This window comes from Cajanus cajan, chromosome 10, assembly GCF_000230855.2.
Source record: "Cajanus cajan strain Asha chromosome 10, NIPB_CcT2T_4, whole genome shotgun sequence".
NCBI classification, from domain to species: domain Eukaryota; kingdom Viridiplantae; phylum Streptophyta; class Magnoliopsida; order Fabales; family Fabaceae; genus Cajanus; species Cajanus cajan.
The window spans coordinates 36,267,551-36,284,395 of record NC_138526.1 but is presented as its reverse complement, the minus strand read 5'-3'; the positions used below and the strand labels follow the sequence as shown (position 1 = coordinate 36,284,395).

Below are 16,845 nucleotides of genomic sequence, written 5' to 3'. Positions count from 1 at the left end.
CAATGGATAAGATTATCTATTAATTATAATTGAGTAAACATTAAATTTAGTTCTTAAATTTGGAAGATACTCTCATAGTAGTTTTTAAAACTATTTAAGAAATTGTCAAATAAATCTCTAAAATCTCAAATAAAATTTTTAAATTTAATTATTTATTATGATTTTAATTTCTAAATATATATTAATAATATGACTGAACCACACATTTTTAAAATTTAAGAGTAATATAATTGTGAATTCGCACTCTCAGATACATATTTAACAGTTTCTTCATTTTAGAAACAAATATAACAGCACGTTAATTTTAGTTAAGGGATAAATTTGACTGTTTTCTCATTTAGTTTTCTTTAGTATCCTTGAGACACTGGTCTTCATTTTCCATGGACTAAAAACATGGATGCTTCTCACTGTCACAAAGTGCAAAGCCCAAGGGTAGTATTGTCTAACTCATGTTTGTGTTCTCAGCATGAGGTTAGCATTCTGAGCTCATGCTGTATATCAAGCCAAACAACCCACTACTTCTTTTCCCACGCTCACAACCCGTCCAATAAGAGAAAACCCTCTTGCTTTTTTCACTGGTGCGTGTTCTTCACCTAACACATTGGCTCGTGAACTATACCAGTCAATTTGTGCTCGCTATTTTTTTTCCCCTATATTTTCTGGTGCAAAAATTTTTATATTTACAAGTGGGGGAAGTGCTACGTTGAATAAAACTCAGTTTCTCTCTGTGTCCCTGGCATAATAAGTGTTAACCTTGCCATAGAAGGATAATGGAGATTCAAGTTCCAAATGGCAAAAGGGCAATGGAAGAAGAACTAACAAGAGGGCGTGACATGGCAAATCAGTTACTTGAAGTACTTGTTCATGATAAATTGAACATTGAAGAGGAGGGTGGGTCAAAGTCAATACTACCATTTTTTGAAGATCTTGTGAGAAAGGTTTTGTGTTCATTCACAAATACCCTTTTGCTTTTGAAAACCAATAACGATGTTTCTCATGAGGTGGAGGCATCTATCACTCTCAGAGAAGTTTCTTCCTCTACCAGTTGTCCAAAGCTGGAGACTATGGATGAAACCTGCAAGAGCCCTAATAATCTTCTCAATACTAAAACTAGAAGAAGAAGAGGCTACAAGAGAAAGTAAGAAGAGTTGTAATTCGTGCTTTATTTCCTAGAAGTTGTATGTGTGTGGTTAATAATTACTGTTGTTATGGGATTTAGATCTGATAATTTTCTTTTAGAATATCACATAGAGATAATTTTGGAGGCTAGATCAATCGCAGTTGCAAAGGGATCAACCAGTGATCCATTAAAGTAATATTTTTGTCGGAAATTAAATTCTTTCAAATAAAAGTGGAGGAACCTTTACAAACCCAGTCTAAAACATATATTTGTGTCTGTCCTTGTTGTAAAAAAATATTTTTCTTTCTCTTTGCATCATTATATTTGTTATGATATTAAGAAAAACATTAAATAGTATACAAAATCATTAATTTCCCACCTTTATAATATTTCAATTTGATTTTTCATGTGTTAATCTCCACATCGTCATGTATATTTTTTTTCTTCTTATTTTTCTATTTGTCATTTTTAAAAGATTAAATATCTGATTAGATTGAATTTTATTTTTAACAAAAACTTGTTGAGGTCATACTCGAGAGAAATACAAAGAATAATGACATTCTCTTCTATAATATCTTTTATTTAGTTTTCTTGATATTCTATAAAAATATTAACAAAAATAAATTTTATCTTATATTTTTTGTGTAATAAATAAGATATTTACCAAAAGAAATACAATTATAAGGAGAATTAGAATGATTGAATTACAAAAGAATTGCTGTTGTCAATTTCATCTTGGTTAAACCCCTCCAGACATAAATATCCATATGGTCTCACAATTATTAGGATTAATTGTGATTTCTTGCAATGATTTCATTAATATATTCTAGTTAATCGACAATTGGATTAGCTGTGAAAATACATAAATATATATAAGTATTCTAAAATTGATATTTTTGTCTTCATATATATAAGGTCAATAGCCCCAACTTGGGAGAAGGACAGCTCAATGCTGATTGAAGATGGCTTTGTATGGAGAAAATACGGACAAAAAATGACACTGAACGCCAAATACCTAAGGTATTCTTCCTTTTTAAATGACCCTTCTTAATTCATGTATCTAAGCCTCTTACTTAAATTTTTAATAATATTATTGTTACAAATATCTATTAACTTGTGAATAATTAATCTCTCTTGAAAAATTTAGTTAGATCATTTTGTGACATATTTTTTTTATATATTATTTTTTAATGGTGAATATTTGACTAATATGGATAAATTAAAATATATAATGCAGGAGCTACTATAGGTGCACTCACAAGAGTGATCAAGGATGCCAAGCAATGAAACAAGTACAGAGAATTAAACATGAACCTCCTTTGTACCGAACAACCTATTATGGCCATCACACTTGTAAAACCCCTTTGAATGCTGAAATTATTTTGGAACCTCTTTCTCCTTCTTCCTCTTCTTCCACATTACTCAGCTTTAATAACAGCATCATTCAAAGCAAAGAAGAAAACCTATTTCCCTCATCACTACTCGCATCGACGAAACACGAGCCATTGGAAGTGATTAACGATGATTATAGTGCACAAAATCAATTGTCCTCGCCCGAAGAATTCCTGTTATACGATTATGAAGTTGATTATTCTGATTATTCGAGACATGTCGCTATGCTCTCATGCACTGAACCAGTGGAATTCCAGAATGTTTATGAGCTGTTTGGATTTTGATGGCTAGGTTTTGGGATTTTGATTTGTTTGTAATTTAGCTATTTCATCAATGAAACCTTTTTACTTTGAATCTTGTCAAAATAATAACATTACAAGATAATTCACTTGTAGTGATTGGTTAAAATTGTCACAAAAAAGAAAAAGAAAATTGTAGGAATATAAATATTTATTTTACATTGACACTCATATAGGATTTATTTGTTCATTATGTGAGTTCTATTTCTATATCAATAACTTTTTATGTTTTATCAACAATAAATAATCATAAATATATGTATTTATTAGATTTTACTTATACTAAATATTTATAAGTACATTAAAGTAGGTTTTTACTTTATCTCTGGTCATCATATCTAAAGAATACAAAACATATGTTTATAAACATTTGTCATTTTTCATGTAGTGTAGTAAAGATTATAAGAGTCTATTAAGATATAAATTAGAAATATTTTTGAGAACTTTTCTACTACAAATAAAAAATATTTTGTAATAGAATTTTTTTTAAAAGCACTTATAAACTTTAATTCAAACAGTCCCTAACTAGTTAAAATCAGCCAATTTGTTCTTATTATTATTTGGAATAATTAACATGGTCGAAGTACCACTATTAATTTATTTTAAAATTGATCAATTATTGTTAATTGTTATTGAATTCTATATAAATCAAAATAAAATACTTAATATTGTAATTTTTTTTTTCATAATCAAGGTAAGTTTCCAACATAAATTTGGAAAAGATATAATTTGAAAATTATTATAAAATGATGTTCTATTCATGTTTATAAATATATATATATATATATATATATATATATTATTTCTATAAATTATAGATACACTTCCACACTTCCCCTAATGTTTTTTTTAATTTATTTGTATTTTGTAGAGAAATGTTATTGTTTTTAAATAAGTTTTTTATATTTTTATTTATTGGCTCTAAATATATAAAAAAAAACTCTAATACAAAATTCAAATATTAATATTACCTTATTTTTAAAAAATTCTAAAATAATGAAAACAATTGGTTAATATCTTTGAACTTAAATATCTAAAACATAAGCATTATGAAATGGAGTTCAATTAAAGTGTGTTTATTATATTCTTTTAATTTCTATAAATTATACATATATACATTTCCACAACATACAGGCACAACAAATATTTATTACTGAACCAAAACTATCTCGTAATTGTTTTTTATGTTATTTTGACATATCCAAGGCACTGTTAAATGAAAACATGACTAAATCATATTTTATTCATTTTTATTTACTTTGTAGAACATTTATCTTTTATAAATAAAGAAGCTAATTAATATCTATTCTTATTATATGAGAATACGGTTTAATAATTACTTTTTTTATTTTTATATATTTGCTTAGATTCTTTTAGTCCTAAATTTGTAATACTCATTATATTATTTACAATAAAAAAATCTAATATGATTATCTATTTTAAAATCTCAATATTTTTTTATATAATTATCTTCTCTTAAAATTTTTCAAAAATAAATATATAAAAACATGAAGTACCTCTTTTTCTCTGGGATAAAAAAAATCTAACTCTTAAATAATGCTTTGAAATACCGTACACCATCACCGTATGGGTCTCTAAAGGATTGGTACAACAAAATAAAATTCTTGACCCACCCATCTTAATTTGTTGCAAATTAATAAGACCATAAACAAATTTTAACAATGTAGAGCACACTAGTCAAATCAAGGCTGTCAATATTATTGAACACTAATGGAGTAACCAACTTTACCGGACTACTATGGTTAAGATTAGTCACATGTTAGAGTTTTGTAACTTCAATTAGTTGATTTAGAACGTAATATAGATTTAAATATTTGACATTTTTTTTTTGTTTTTGTTGAGTGTAAATAACAAGTAAACTTCAGTTAAATCAAAAGTAAGAAAAATGTTGTCTTTTATTAAGGTAACTTGAAAAGTTATGTTTAACTTTGCTTAACTTTTCAATTATCATTCAAACATACATTATGGGATGAGTGGAACAATTTATTACTCTACTATTTAAAAATAATTATAGTTCAAGAGTTTTACCATAAGTTCACCGTATAAGAAACAAGTCTTTGCATGTGTTCTTTTACAGCATGATATTAGAAGAGCAAGATGGAATCACTATATTGACTAAACATTTACTTTTAACAAACCTTCTTTTTAATTCATATAGGATCGCTAGATATAGCATAAATGTATTAGGGCAGTAGTCCTTGAACTGTCTACATTGCCGTACCTTTCAAGAATAGATGACAAAGTTGTTAGAATTTTAGTCAGCTGAATTGGGTATGTTTGTTTAATTTTATTTTATATAAAATCTTTTTTAAAAAATAAAATAAACAATTTTTTTTTAGTTTTGATGTGTACGTTTAAACTTCTTTTCTTAAAATTAATTTCTTTTTTTTATAAAAAAAAATAACTCCCATCTTTTTCTTATAATTGTTTTGCAAAAGTACTTATTTAAATATATATATATATATATATATATATATATAGAGAGAGAGAGAGAGAGAGAGAAGGGTTATAATACCGGTGTAACTTTTACTAAGTGTTACACCGCTCAATAACTTTATATTAAATGTAAATTTTGAAAATCCAACCGTTAGATTGAAAGTTCATATCTCTTAGATCATATATATCAAATTTTGTTAAAATTGAACACAACTTGAAGATAATCAAAGTGTTCATATTTTAGTATATTTTAAAATATATATATTACGTTAATTTTATTTTATAAGAATATATATATATATATATATATATATATATATATATATGAAGAGGGTTCAAACGACACTAGTAACTTTTTCAAAAATTTTTATTCATTAAATAATAAACAAAATATGAAAAAACCAATATTTTCAATTTCAATATATTGGAAAAGTAAAATTTTCATCTATCAAACAATCCATGAGGGTTGAGTTAAGTTGACACTCAAATTCTAAAATATTACTCCCTCTATTCAAGACTTTGTGTCTTTTAATTTTATTCACACATATTAAGAAATATTTAATTTATATATATATATATATATATATATATATATATATATTACCCTTATTTATTATTAACTCTAAATGCAAATTTCTCTTAAAAAAAATAAAATAAAAGAACATTAATAATCCACTTAAACTACACTTAAATACTCAACTACTTATGGGTATCATTGAAAAATATTATATAAGAAAACATTTATTTACATACATTTAGACATACTAAATCATCCATATTTATTATTACTCTTGATATATGAAAACTTCACTAAAAAATGACATTGATATGATCCACTTAAACTAATCTTAATTACTCAACTACATTTAATAATATTATTATTGGAAAAAAAAATCACATAAAGAAGCATTGGAATCCTAAAAGATCCTAAGTTTTGAAACGAAACTAGAAAGTTAAAGGAGCAAAAGTTTTGAAATGGATGAGAGCATTATAATCCTCATAATATATATATATATATATATATGAGTTTAATTCAACTCTATAAAATTAACTTATAATATATAAAGTTATTATTCACGTATATATTATGTTATTCGATTAAAAATTTATATTATTTCATATGACAATTTCGATAGACTCTGATAATATTTTAAAAAGTAAGTGTATTATTATGAAATAAATTTAAAAATAGAGATTACCCTCCTCTTATATAAACTATTTATATGACAGAAAAATAATTCCAACAAGAAATTATTCTGGCCATTCCTATTAAACATATTAATATCATTATTGATTCACCAGCAAATACCTAGTTCTACTGGTGATCAATTAATGTTTTGGATTCTTGAGTGTGTGGCTTGGCAGACGTTTCAAAGAAGTTGTAACTGTCCTCGTAAATTGCCAAAATTGGGCATATGTGACGTATGCAATACGGTTTTATCAATCGCTATACTTGGAATTATTGTGGTGTGGAATGTGGATTCTTTATTAAAAAAAATTGTATAATCACATATATGTTATAATGATATAGTATTTATTATTAAAAATTATTTTTATCTATATTATAAATTGATATATTGTTATAATTATAGGTATAAATAATAATGATATATAATATATGTTATTAAATCTATAAAATCAAATAGATTTATATTTATATATTATATTTATAATTATAAGGATATTTTTTTAGTGATTAATGTCAAAGAGAATTATTATATTGTTTTAGTGAAGCAGAGCCTAACTTGTGCCAGGATGGAGCATTGAAATCGGGTCCTGTTTTGGGGACTGTTTGTAGCTAATTGTCTTCATATCTGGATAACGACATATCAGTACTGTTTTTGTGGTGTGATATGTGATAATAGAGCATATGCTTTTATTTATTTAATGAAAACTTATAATTTCTTTTCATTGGATCAATTGGATGTTTTCAGAAAATTGCTCATTTTGTCACATGCTGTTATGTTTTCATTTCGTCGGTAAATTGTTTATATGAAATTGTTATTAAAATATTGCAGATCATGAGTAACTTTTCGATGAAATTATTGACAACATAATCTATTTGTATTGTCATGATATTGTTGATGGATAAGATCATGGATAATTTTTCAAGGACATTTTCATAGATATATTCATGGGTAATTTTCCATAAATATATTTGTGATTAAGAATCAACAATACATGAGACTAAATTACTCATAGATACACCTATGGATATGAGTTTCAAACTCCAGGTATCTGATCTTCCTTAAGAATCTATGAAAAAGACTGAGTTCCCTCTTAAATTAAGATCTCATATATTTTATATGAAATCATAAAAATTAAATGCATTTGATTATTTTTCTTAGTCTTAGTGAATTTAATTTTTTTTTGCTCATATATAGATTTAAATAATGTATTTTCTATTAAACTAACTTTTTTTATCAAAAAAAAATTACAAAGGTACGGGGAGAATCAAATTTATGTTCTCTTGCTTCTACTCTAATACTTTTCCCACCCTAGACTAACCCTAATGGTATTTTATTAAACCAATTTAGCATGCCTCATATATTAATTAATTAAAACACCAAAGAGAATATTTATTTATTGATTAATCAATGTGTTAGGGCACTAAGTATTAATTAATAACATACTTAATTGAGTAATTAATTGTTGGACGGCACAGCTGGATTCCCTGACGCAATCCTTGTGACGTCACTCTGTATATACGTTGCAGACCTTCATAGGCTGTGTTTGTAACTTTGTGCACCCAACGTCTTGAAGCGTGAAAAAGTTGGTCCCAGCGCTTGCATTTGTCAAGGAACTTGTCTCGAGATTCCGATTTAAAATTCAAGAGTTTAACCTCTCTTAATTATTTGTTAATTGCAGGTTATGGTTTGCACCACCTTATTCACAACCAAAAAGGGAAAACAACAGAAAAATAGAGATAAAACCCTAATTCGGGATGGTTGGTTCAGTTGTGATGTATTTTTTATTTTTTTTATAATAATTTTAGTATTAATATAAAGTTTCTACTATCAGAAACATTTATTAATCTCCATCAAAATGCACACAATATAAGTATTCTCTTCTTAACATAATTTATTCTATTTCAATATTATAATTCTATTAGAAATAATGACTAATCCCCATCGATAATTATATGGGTATAAAAAATAAGTATTTTTTTTTAATATAATTTATTTTATACTCGTTATCATGATTATGTGTTGTGATGTATTAATAAAGTTTTGGATCTCAGAAAAGAAAAAGAAGCACTTATCAGAGCACGCGTTTTCAGACCAACATCTTCAACTTGTTGGTAAACAAATGAACATGAAGAAGAATCAGTGCTGACATTTGTTGAAGATCTTGTTGTTCATGAATCACGACTACTCAGATCTTTGACAAATACCCTTTTGCTTTCTAATAGCTTTTTCTGCTTCCAACGACTTAGTCTCAGCAGTGAACGAGAGCGATTCCTTGATGATGAGATGATCGTTGGAGAAACCAACAGTTTGGAAGTGCTCCAGATCAATTCAAGACATGGAGGTAAATCATCATTTGAGTTTTTCGTAAGTATTACCCTTTACTGATATAAAGATAGTATTATTACCTTGAATACGTTGGTGATGTTTTAAAAAATAAAAATTATAACAAAGTGGTTAATTTGAACTTACATGTCGCTATATATACAAAAATGATGTAAAAGTTAAGTCGTCTCTGTTGTTTTTAATTATAAATGAATACATACCAAACATATAAATGGTAATCGCAATATTGTTCTCATATACGGGTGATATTCATTTGTAAGAATTTTTAAATTTCCGTTTATTTAAGGTTTTATTGTTTTTCCTCTATAAAAAAGGATTAAGTTGTTTTAATTATCATAACAAATCATTCCATTAATTTTAGGAATAACGTTTGAATACTTCACACTTAAAGTTGCCTTTAACTTTACAAATATATTTATTGCTCTTTAATTATCTTCTCCATTTTTTCCCTTTCATTTTTATCTTTTTAGTTAGAACAAGAAAACAAAAACTTTAGAACATAGTCGCTCCGTAACATTTTAATCGTCAGAGTTTTTTTATAGAAAAGATTTGTTCATTTATTTGTCAATTTTAAAGTTAAAGAATATATATATATATATATATATATATATATTCAATTATACAATTACTGCATACTTAATTTTTAATTAGCTTACACATTAATTTATAACTGATATATGCATTTATTGTGGGGGAAAAAAAAGGAAAAGACATAAGTATTTTACAAAAAAAAATATCTAAAATTATTTCATTTTAGTTTAGTTTGTATAAAGAAACCTTACAAAACTATTATAAAAAATGAAGCAAGGTTGTTGTATCAAATGGTACCACTAGGTTGGGATAGGACAAAACTTAATTAAGTAGAAATACCTTTTTAAAGACGATCAGTTTGATTATTTGATGAAAATTAGTTATTAATAAAGTCAGTTTATACTTTGAATCAATAATATGGTTATAAAAAATGGTATCATTAAGATTAACTTAAAAGTAAGAGTTGAAGTTTATTTAATATAATTTTTTTAATATTTTTCTTTATTATTGATTGAAATTTTTTGAAAATTATAAATTTTAATAAGGCTTACTTTTAAATTTGAAGAAAGCTTCATTAAATGAGGTGAAAGATACTGAATTTGTATTTTTTATTAAATACCTTTTATAAAATAAAAGGAAGAATAAATAATAAGATTTTATAATAAGAGGATATAAAATTTTAATGAATAATACATATTAATTTAATTAACAGTCTGCTAGTTTTTCATGTTCTTAGATAAAGGAAGTTTATCCTTTTGATGAAATGAGGAAGATAATAAACTAAATCAAACAACCTAAAATTGTTTGACCTTGAATTTGAGTGACTCGGTCCTTTTTTATCTTATCTTATAGATGATTGTAGATAATTATTTTCTTTGTTATACATCAGCATCTTGGTTTTATTTTAAGTCATATATCGGATTCTGTAAGTTTTAATTATTTTACACATGGGATGTAGTATCATCTATATCTATTCTAATAAGAAGATTATCTTATTTTATATATATATATATATATAATTTATTTGTATAATTACATCTCAAACTACTTTTCTTATAATTTCATCTTGTTGTATAATAAATATTACAAAAGGAAGAAGTTTCACATAATTTTAAATTTTTATGTCCTTTTTTGATATTATTTTAAATAATTTTGAAATTAAGGGATTTCAAAAGAGTAACAATACACATCTATCCAAAAAAATGTTTTACCCTCCTAATTATTGTTAATTGTTCACTATTTAAAAAAATTATAAATAGACACCATTTGTGTAACATTCCTCAAATTTGATGTATTAATGGCTTCATTTCATGATACTTTACCTGGTGGTGATATTTTAATCAACTCCATGTTGGTCATACTTCTTTATCAATTAGAATCTTTTATGAATAACTCTTTTTGAGATGTGTAACTATTTATAAGATTAAGGACTATCAAGATAAATTAGTACAAAACTTTTCAATATACTTTGTTCTTATTCGCACACTTTTTGAAAAACTCTTTAGAAGGTGACTTATCCCTAAATTGTTCCAAATCAAGCATACTTAACTATAGAATTCTTAAGTGATGAGCTACCAAAAAATAGATGCATCTTGCTAATATAGGTTGTGCAAATTAATTCCTTTAAATCATCTTCAACTACATAATCTCACATTTGTACAAATTTATGGATTTGTCTCATTCTGGTGTGTCTAGGTTGTTATAAACCCACCAACATTTGCTTGGTTCTTCCTTGAACCACACCATACTGGGAGAGAGAACCCACTTTGATTCCATTTGTAACACCTCTCTGATTTGATGTCTCAATAGTTTTACTTCACGCGATGATACTTCAAATAATTCCTTGTTGATCAAAATTTTTCACTAGTTAGAATCTTTTGTGAGTATCCTTTTTTGAGATGCTTGATCACCTTTAGGATTAAGGATTATTCCCAAAAACCAATACATGAATTTTTAGTGTTCTTTGTCCAAACTTGTACACTTTTTGGGAAACTTCTTAGAAGATCACTCATATATCCCTAAATTACTCCATGCCAAATATGCTTAATTATAAAGTTTTAAGTGATGAAATACAAAAAAATAGATGTATTTTGTTGATATAGGTAGTACAAATTAATTATTTTAAATCATCCTTAGGGAGGAAGAGAGGACCACAATCTCTAGATTTCAAAGTGGTCTTAATCTTGAGATAAGAGACAAAGTTGAACTTTTACCTTATAGGGATTTAAATGAACTAGTTCAACTTTGTTCAAGAGTGGAGCATCAACTTACAAGAAAAACTTTTCGAAAAGAATCCACTCCCTCTTATTCCAAGAATTTTAAGAAGGAGGGCCACTCTTCCCTACCTTATCCCAAAGAAGAAAAAGAAAAAGAAAAAGAAAAACCATCTTTTAAGGCATCTTCCAAAGACACTAAAACAAGTGACATCAAGTGTTTCAAGTGTCTTGGCCGTGGGCACATTGCTTCACAATGTCCCACCAAAAAAACCATGCTTTTGAAAGGCCAAGATCACTATAGTAGCCTTGATGAAGCTACTTCCTCATCTTCAAGAGATGAAGAAGAAGTTTTAGAATCCGAGGAAGAAATCTTACCTTGTGAAGGAGACCTATTGTTGGTTAGAAGGCTCCTTAACAATCAATCTAGTGAAATTGACCAATCACAAAGAGAGAACTTGTTTCAAACAAAATGCAAGGTCTTAGAAAGTACTTGTTCTCTCATTGTCGATAGTGGGTCTACTTCAAATTGTTGTAGTACTAGATTGGTTGATAAGTTAGCCTTGACTACAAAACCTCATCCTAAACCTTACAAAATGCAATGGATCAATGAGGAAAGAGGTGTTGTAGTTAACCAACAAGCAAACATACCAATCTCTATTGGCAACTATAAAGAAGATGTTTTGTGTGACATAGTGCCATTAGAGGTTAGTCATGTCTTGCTTGGCAGGCCATGGCAATTTGACAAGCACATAATCCATGATGGCCTCACCAATAAAATAAGTTTCCAACACTTAGGTAAGAAGTTTGTGTGGTGTCCTCTATCACCCTCTCAAGTGAATGAGGACCAACTCAAACTAAAGGCTAAGAAAGATGATGAAGAGAAAAGCAAAAACAAAAACAAAAAGAAAAGAAAAGAAAAAAAGAATTTTTCCTTTGAAGAAAAAGGGCTAGATTCAAGTGAACCTTAACCCTTGTGCCATCCTCTTTTCTTTGGTGCCAAGGAAAGATGGCAATAGAGGATGTGCACCATTTTAGAAAGCCATCATTAAATAAAAGGCACCCAATCCTAAGTTAGATGATTTGGTGAATGAATTGCATGGGTCAATAAATTTTAAATGGTGATGCCTCTTTGGCTCTTCCCTTTTGCCCTAAGCACCTTCATTCAACAAATTATGTACTTAAGGATTGCATAGTTAAGTTTTAATATTTTACTCCCCTAATTGTGGTTTCACTTCTTTTGAAGGATCAATGGAATGGAAGAGCTTGAAGATTTGTGGTCAAATCCTTCTCAAGAAGGAGGGTATGATGGAGGACCATCCATGGTACTTCATGTGAAACCCATCACATGGTCCAATGCTATGACTAATTTTGAGTAGTGTAGGATTCACTAGTAGAAAATAAGTATATTACGTCACCCCTTTTACGTCGGAAATACGAAAATCCGACGTAAAAAAAATGCGGTGGCATTTTTGTAATTTTTGCGAACTTTTTTACGTCGCACCTGGTAAGGTCCGACGTAAAAAGTCCAATCTACGTCGCACCTTCCCAGGTGCGACGTAAAAAGTCCAATCTACGTCGCACCTTCCCAGGTGCGACGTAAATTTACGTCGCACCCTACCAGGTCCGACGTAAAAAAGACGCAAATTTGAATAAGAGAGCGCGAGGCACACCGCGCGCATTCACTTTTCATTTTTTTCTCTGTAAACCCTCTTCCTCTTCGTTGTGTAAATCCCTCCGCCTCCTACTCCTTCGGTCCTTCCTTCCTTATAATTTTTCTATCATTCAGTCTCCGTTCATACGACAAAAACAAGCAGTTTGCGTTCATACGACTAAATGTGTATTTTGAACTTATTATGTGTGTTTCTTTATATATTTTGAGTAGGAACAACCAGTGGCTGAAGCCAAGCCTGAGGAGAACAGAGAAGAGAAGCGATTCTGGGAAGAAAAGCGATTTCTGGGAGGAAAACGCAGAAGAAAAGCGATTTCTGGGAAGCAGAACGGGCCGTTCTGCAAGGAGAACGGCCCGTTCTCCAAGCAGTATGGGCCGTTCTCCAAACAGAATGCCCCGTCCTGCAAGGAGAACGGGCCGTTCTCCAAGCAGAACGGGCCGTTCTGCTGCATTATTTTTCTTTTTTTTTTAAATTTTTACGATTTTTTACGTCGGACCTGGGTATGTCCGACGTAAATTTACGTCGGTTTTTGACCCCCGACGTAAATTTTACGTCTCCCGCTTCTACGTCGGACGTTTCCCTGACGTAAAAACCCCTAAATAACCGACGTAAAAAGGGTCTTTTGTACTAGTGATTTATTTGGTTTATTCCAATTTTACCCTTGTATTTTGGGGTGTTTAGGACTTAGAATTTATTTTCTTTTGTATTTCCCATTTTACCCTTGTATTATGGGGTGTTCTAGATGATTAGGGTTTTAATTTTGGGCTAGGGTTTAACATTAGGAGGTGACGCATTTTTTGGTGACCTTGGACCTATTTTTGGTGTTAGAAAGGCTTAGGCCCAAGTGGAGGGCAAAGGTTGCATGGTCTTAACATGCACCTAGATATAGCCAATCTAAACCCATAGATTCCATCCTTGGCCACCAAGTTGCATCTAGGGTTCATTTGCATTTCATTTGGAATGCATTTGCCTACTCCAAATGCAACCCTAGATGCCTCCCCTCCTATAAATACCCAACACCCCACCACTTGTAAATACTTTGGATGTATATGAATTTGAGTGAGCATTCTTATGCCTCAAGTCCCTATCCTTAGTCCCTAGCTAAATTCGGCTAGCCTACCTTCATTCTCCACCCTTGGAGAGTGATACCTAGAGTGGCCTCCACCTACCTTGGAGTGAGCCAACTTTGAGCACCCAAACACCTCCACCCTAAGTGCTTCCGCCCAAACACCATCATTTCACGCCAACTTCCTTTCCTTCACCATATATCCTCCTTTTGTCCACCTTGTTGAACCTAGATCAAGGGCAAGGCTTCCTCTCCTTCATCTCTACATCATTTCATGGAGAAGGAACCCATCATACTTAGTCTTAACCTTGCATAAAAAACAATTGATTTTCAAAAATCATTTCTCAAAAAGCCCCTTTCTCCTATAGTGGAAGAGTTTTCTACTCCTCAAAGTGATAGTAATTCAAGTGATTACAATGACTTGTCAAAAGTAACACATGAATTAAGATCACTTAAGCTTTGGAAGAAGCAAGAAGCCAAGCAAAAACTTAAATAAAAACTTGAAAGAGAGGCTCAACTTGCTACTTTAGAGGAAGAGATTCGAATATTAAAGGAGAAAGAAGAAAAATTACACCACAAGCACCGAAGTAGACATAGCTCCCACCATAGTTCTACTCTAGGAGAGTCAATGAATGATGATAGCCTTGCTTTGGGAGATCATTATCAACCACCTCCTAGAAAAGTGCATAGGGCCCCCAAGCCAAGGGAATCTAGGGTAGATCTCCCTTATTTTCATGGGAAAGATGATGTTGAGGGGTACCTAGATTGGGAAATGAAGGTGGAACAAATTTTCACTTGTCATCAAGTGAATGAAGAAAGAAAAGTCTCCTTAGCAACCCTAAGTTTTCAAGGTCACGCCATGTATTGGTGGACTTCTTTAGTGAGAGATAGGCGTCTCCATAATGACCCTCCAATTCAATATTGGAATGAATTAAGGAGTACCTTGAGGAGGAGACATATTCCCTCTTACTATACTAGGGAGCTTATCAATAAGCTCCAAAGACTCCATCAAAAAAATATGACTGTGGAAGAGTATAGACAAACAATGGAGTTGTACTTAATGAGGGCTGGTATTAGGGAGGAAGAAGATATTACAATTGCTAGGTTTTTGAGTGGGTTGACTTTTGAAATAAGAGATAAAGTAGAGCTTCTCCCTTATAGGGATTTAAATGATTTGGTTCAACTTTGCATCAAGGTTGAACAACAAAATTTGAGAAAAGGTTCTAAAAGCTCATACTCATCATCTTTTTCAAAAGTTGACTACAAGAGGGAGGGCAAGAAAAATGATTTCGAAAAAAATACTTTCCCCTCTAAAAACCTAGACAAAGGTAAAGAAAAAGAAAAAGAGAAGAAAACAAACACTTCACACACTAGCACTAAGACTAGTGACATAAAATGCTTTAAGTGTCTTGGGAGAGGCCACATTGCTTCTCAATGCCCTACTAAGAAAGTTATGATTTTAAGGGGCCAAGACATTTATAGTAGCCAAGATGAAGCTACTACTTCTTCATCTTCCAGTGAGGATGAAGAAGAAGCAAGTGAAGAAGAGTCATGTGAGGTTACTTACCCTTATAATGGGGAACTTCTTATGATGAGAAGGATCCTCAATAACCAACCTAGTGATACACTATCCCAAAGAGAGAACATATTTCATACAAGATGTAACATTTCAAACAAGGCTTGTTCTCTCATAGTGGATAGTGGATCTTGGTGCAATTGTTGTAGCACTAGGATGGTTGAAAAGTTGGGTTTGACTACCACACCCCACCCAAAACCTTATCAACTTCATTGGCTTAATGATGATGGGGATATGGTGGTCAACCAACAAGTGGAAGTAGAGTTTTCCATAGGGAACTATCAAGATAAAGTTAAATGTGATGTAGTTCCTATGGAGGCTTGTCATATTTTATTAGGTAGGCCATGACAATTTGATAAACAAACTCATCATGATGGCCTAACTAATAAAATAACTTTCACACATAAGGGTAAAAAGTTTGTGCTTCATCCTTTATCACCCTCACAAGTGATAGAAGATCAAGTACAAATGAAGGCCAAACGTGAGCACGAAAAAGGAAAACAAAAAAAAGTTGAAAAAAAAAAAAAACTTCTAAAAATTGATGAAAAAGAGGATTCTAGAGAGATTAATGTTCCCTCTCTAGAGATAGTTCAAGAAGAGAGTTTTCAATCAAAACCTTTACACAAAACTTCTCTCTTTCTTGAATCATCATCTCATATCCTCATGTGTAGAGGAACATTAACTTGCACTGCCACATCTTCTTTGGAAACTACTCTACCTCTTGAGGTGAAAAATCTTTTAGATGAATTTGATGATATATTTCCCAAAGAAGGTCCAGTTGGACTTCCACCTTTTAGGGGAATAGAGCATCAAATAGATCTTGTGCCTGGGGCTAGTCTTCCAAATAGACCAGCTTATAGGACTAATCCACAAGAAACCAAAGAGATAGAGAAGCAAGTACAAGAGTTGTTGGAGAAGGGCTGGATTCAAAAGAGTCTAAGTCCTTGTGCTGTACCTGTCATTTTGGTGCCAAAAAAAGATGGAA

At 30.1% G+C, this 16,845-nt stretch overlaps 1 protein-coding gene across 1 annotated transcript; it reads left to right on the top strand.

Moving 5' to 3' along the window:
• Positions 1–494: 494 nt before the first annotated feature.
• On the top strand, positions 495–2,959 carry LOC145952856 (putative WRKY transcription factor 70). The gene is made up of 3 exons (XM_083065915.1): positions 495–1,138; positions 2,036–2,140; positions 2,358–2,959. Exons 1-3 carry the CDS (start codon positions 771–773, stop codon positions 2,794–2,796), a joined length of 912 nt encoding a protein of 303 aa, XP_082922041.1. The 5' UTR covers positions 495–770; the 3' UTR covers positions 2,797–2,959.
• Positions 2,960–16,845: the final 13,886 nt, after the last annotated feature.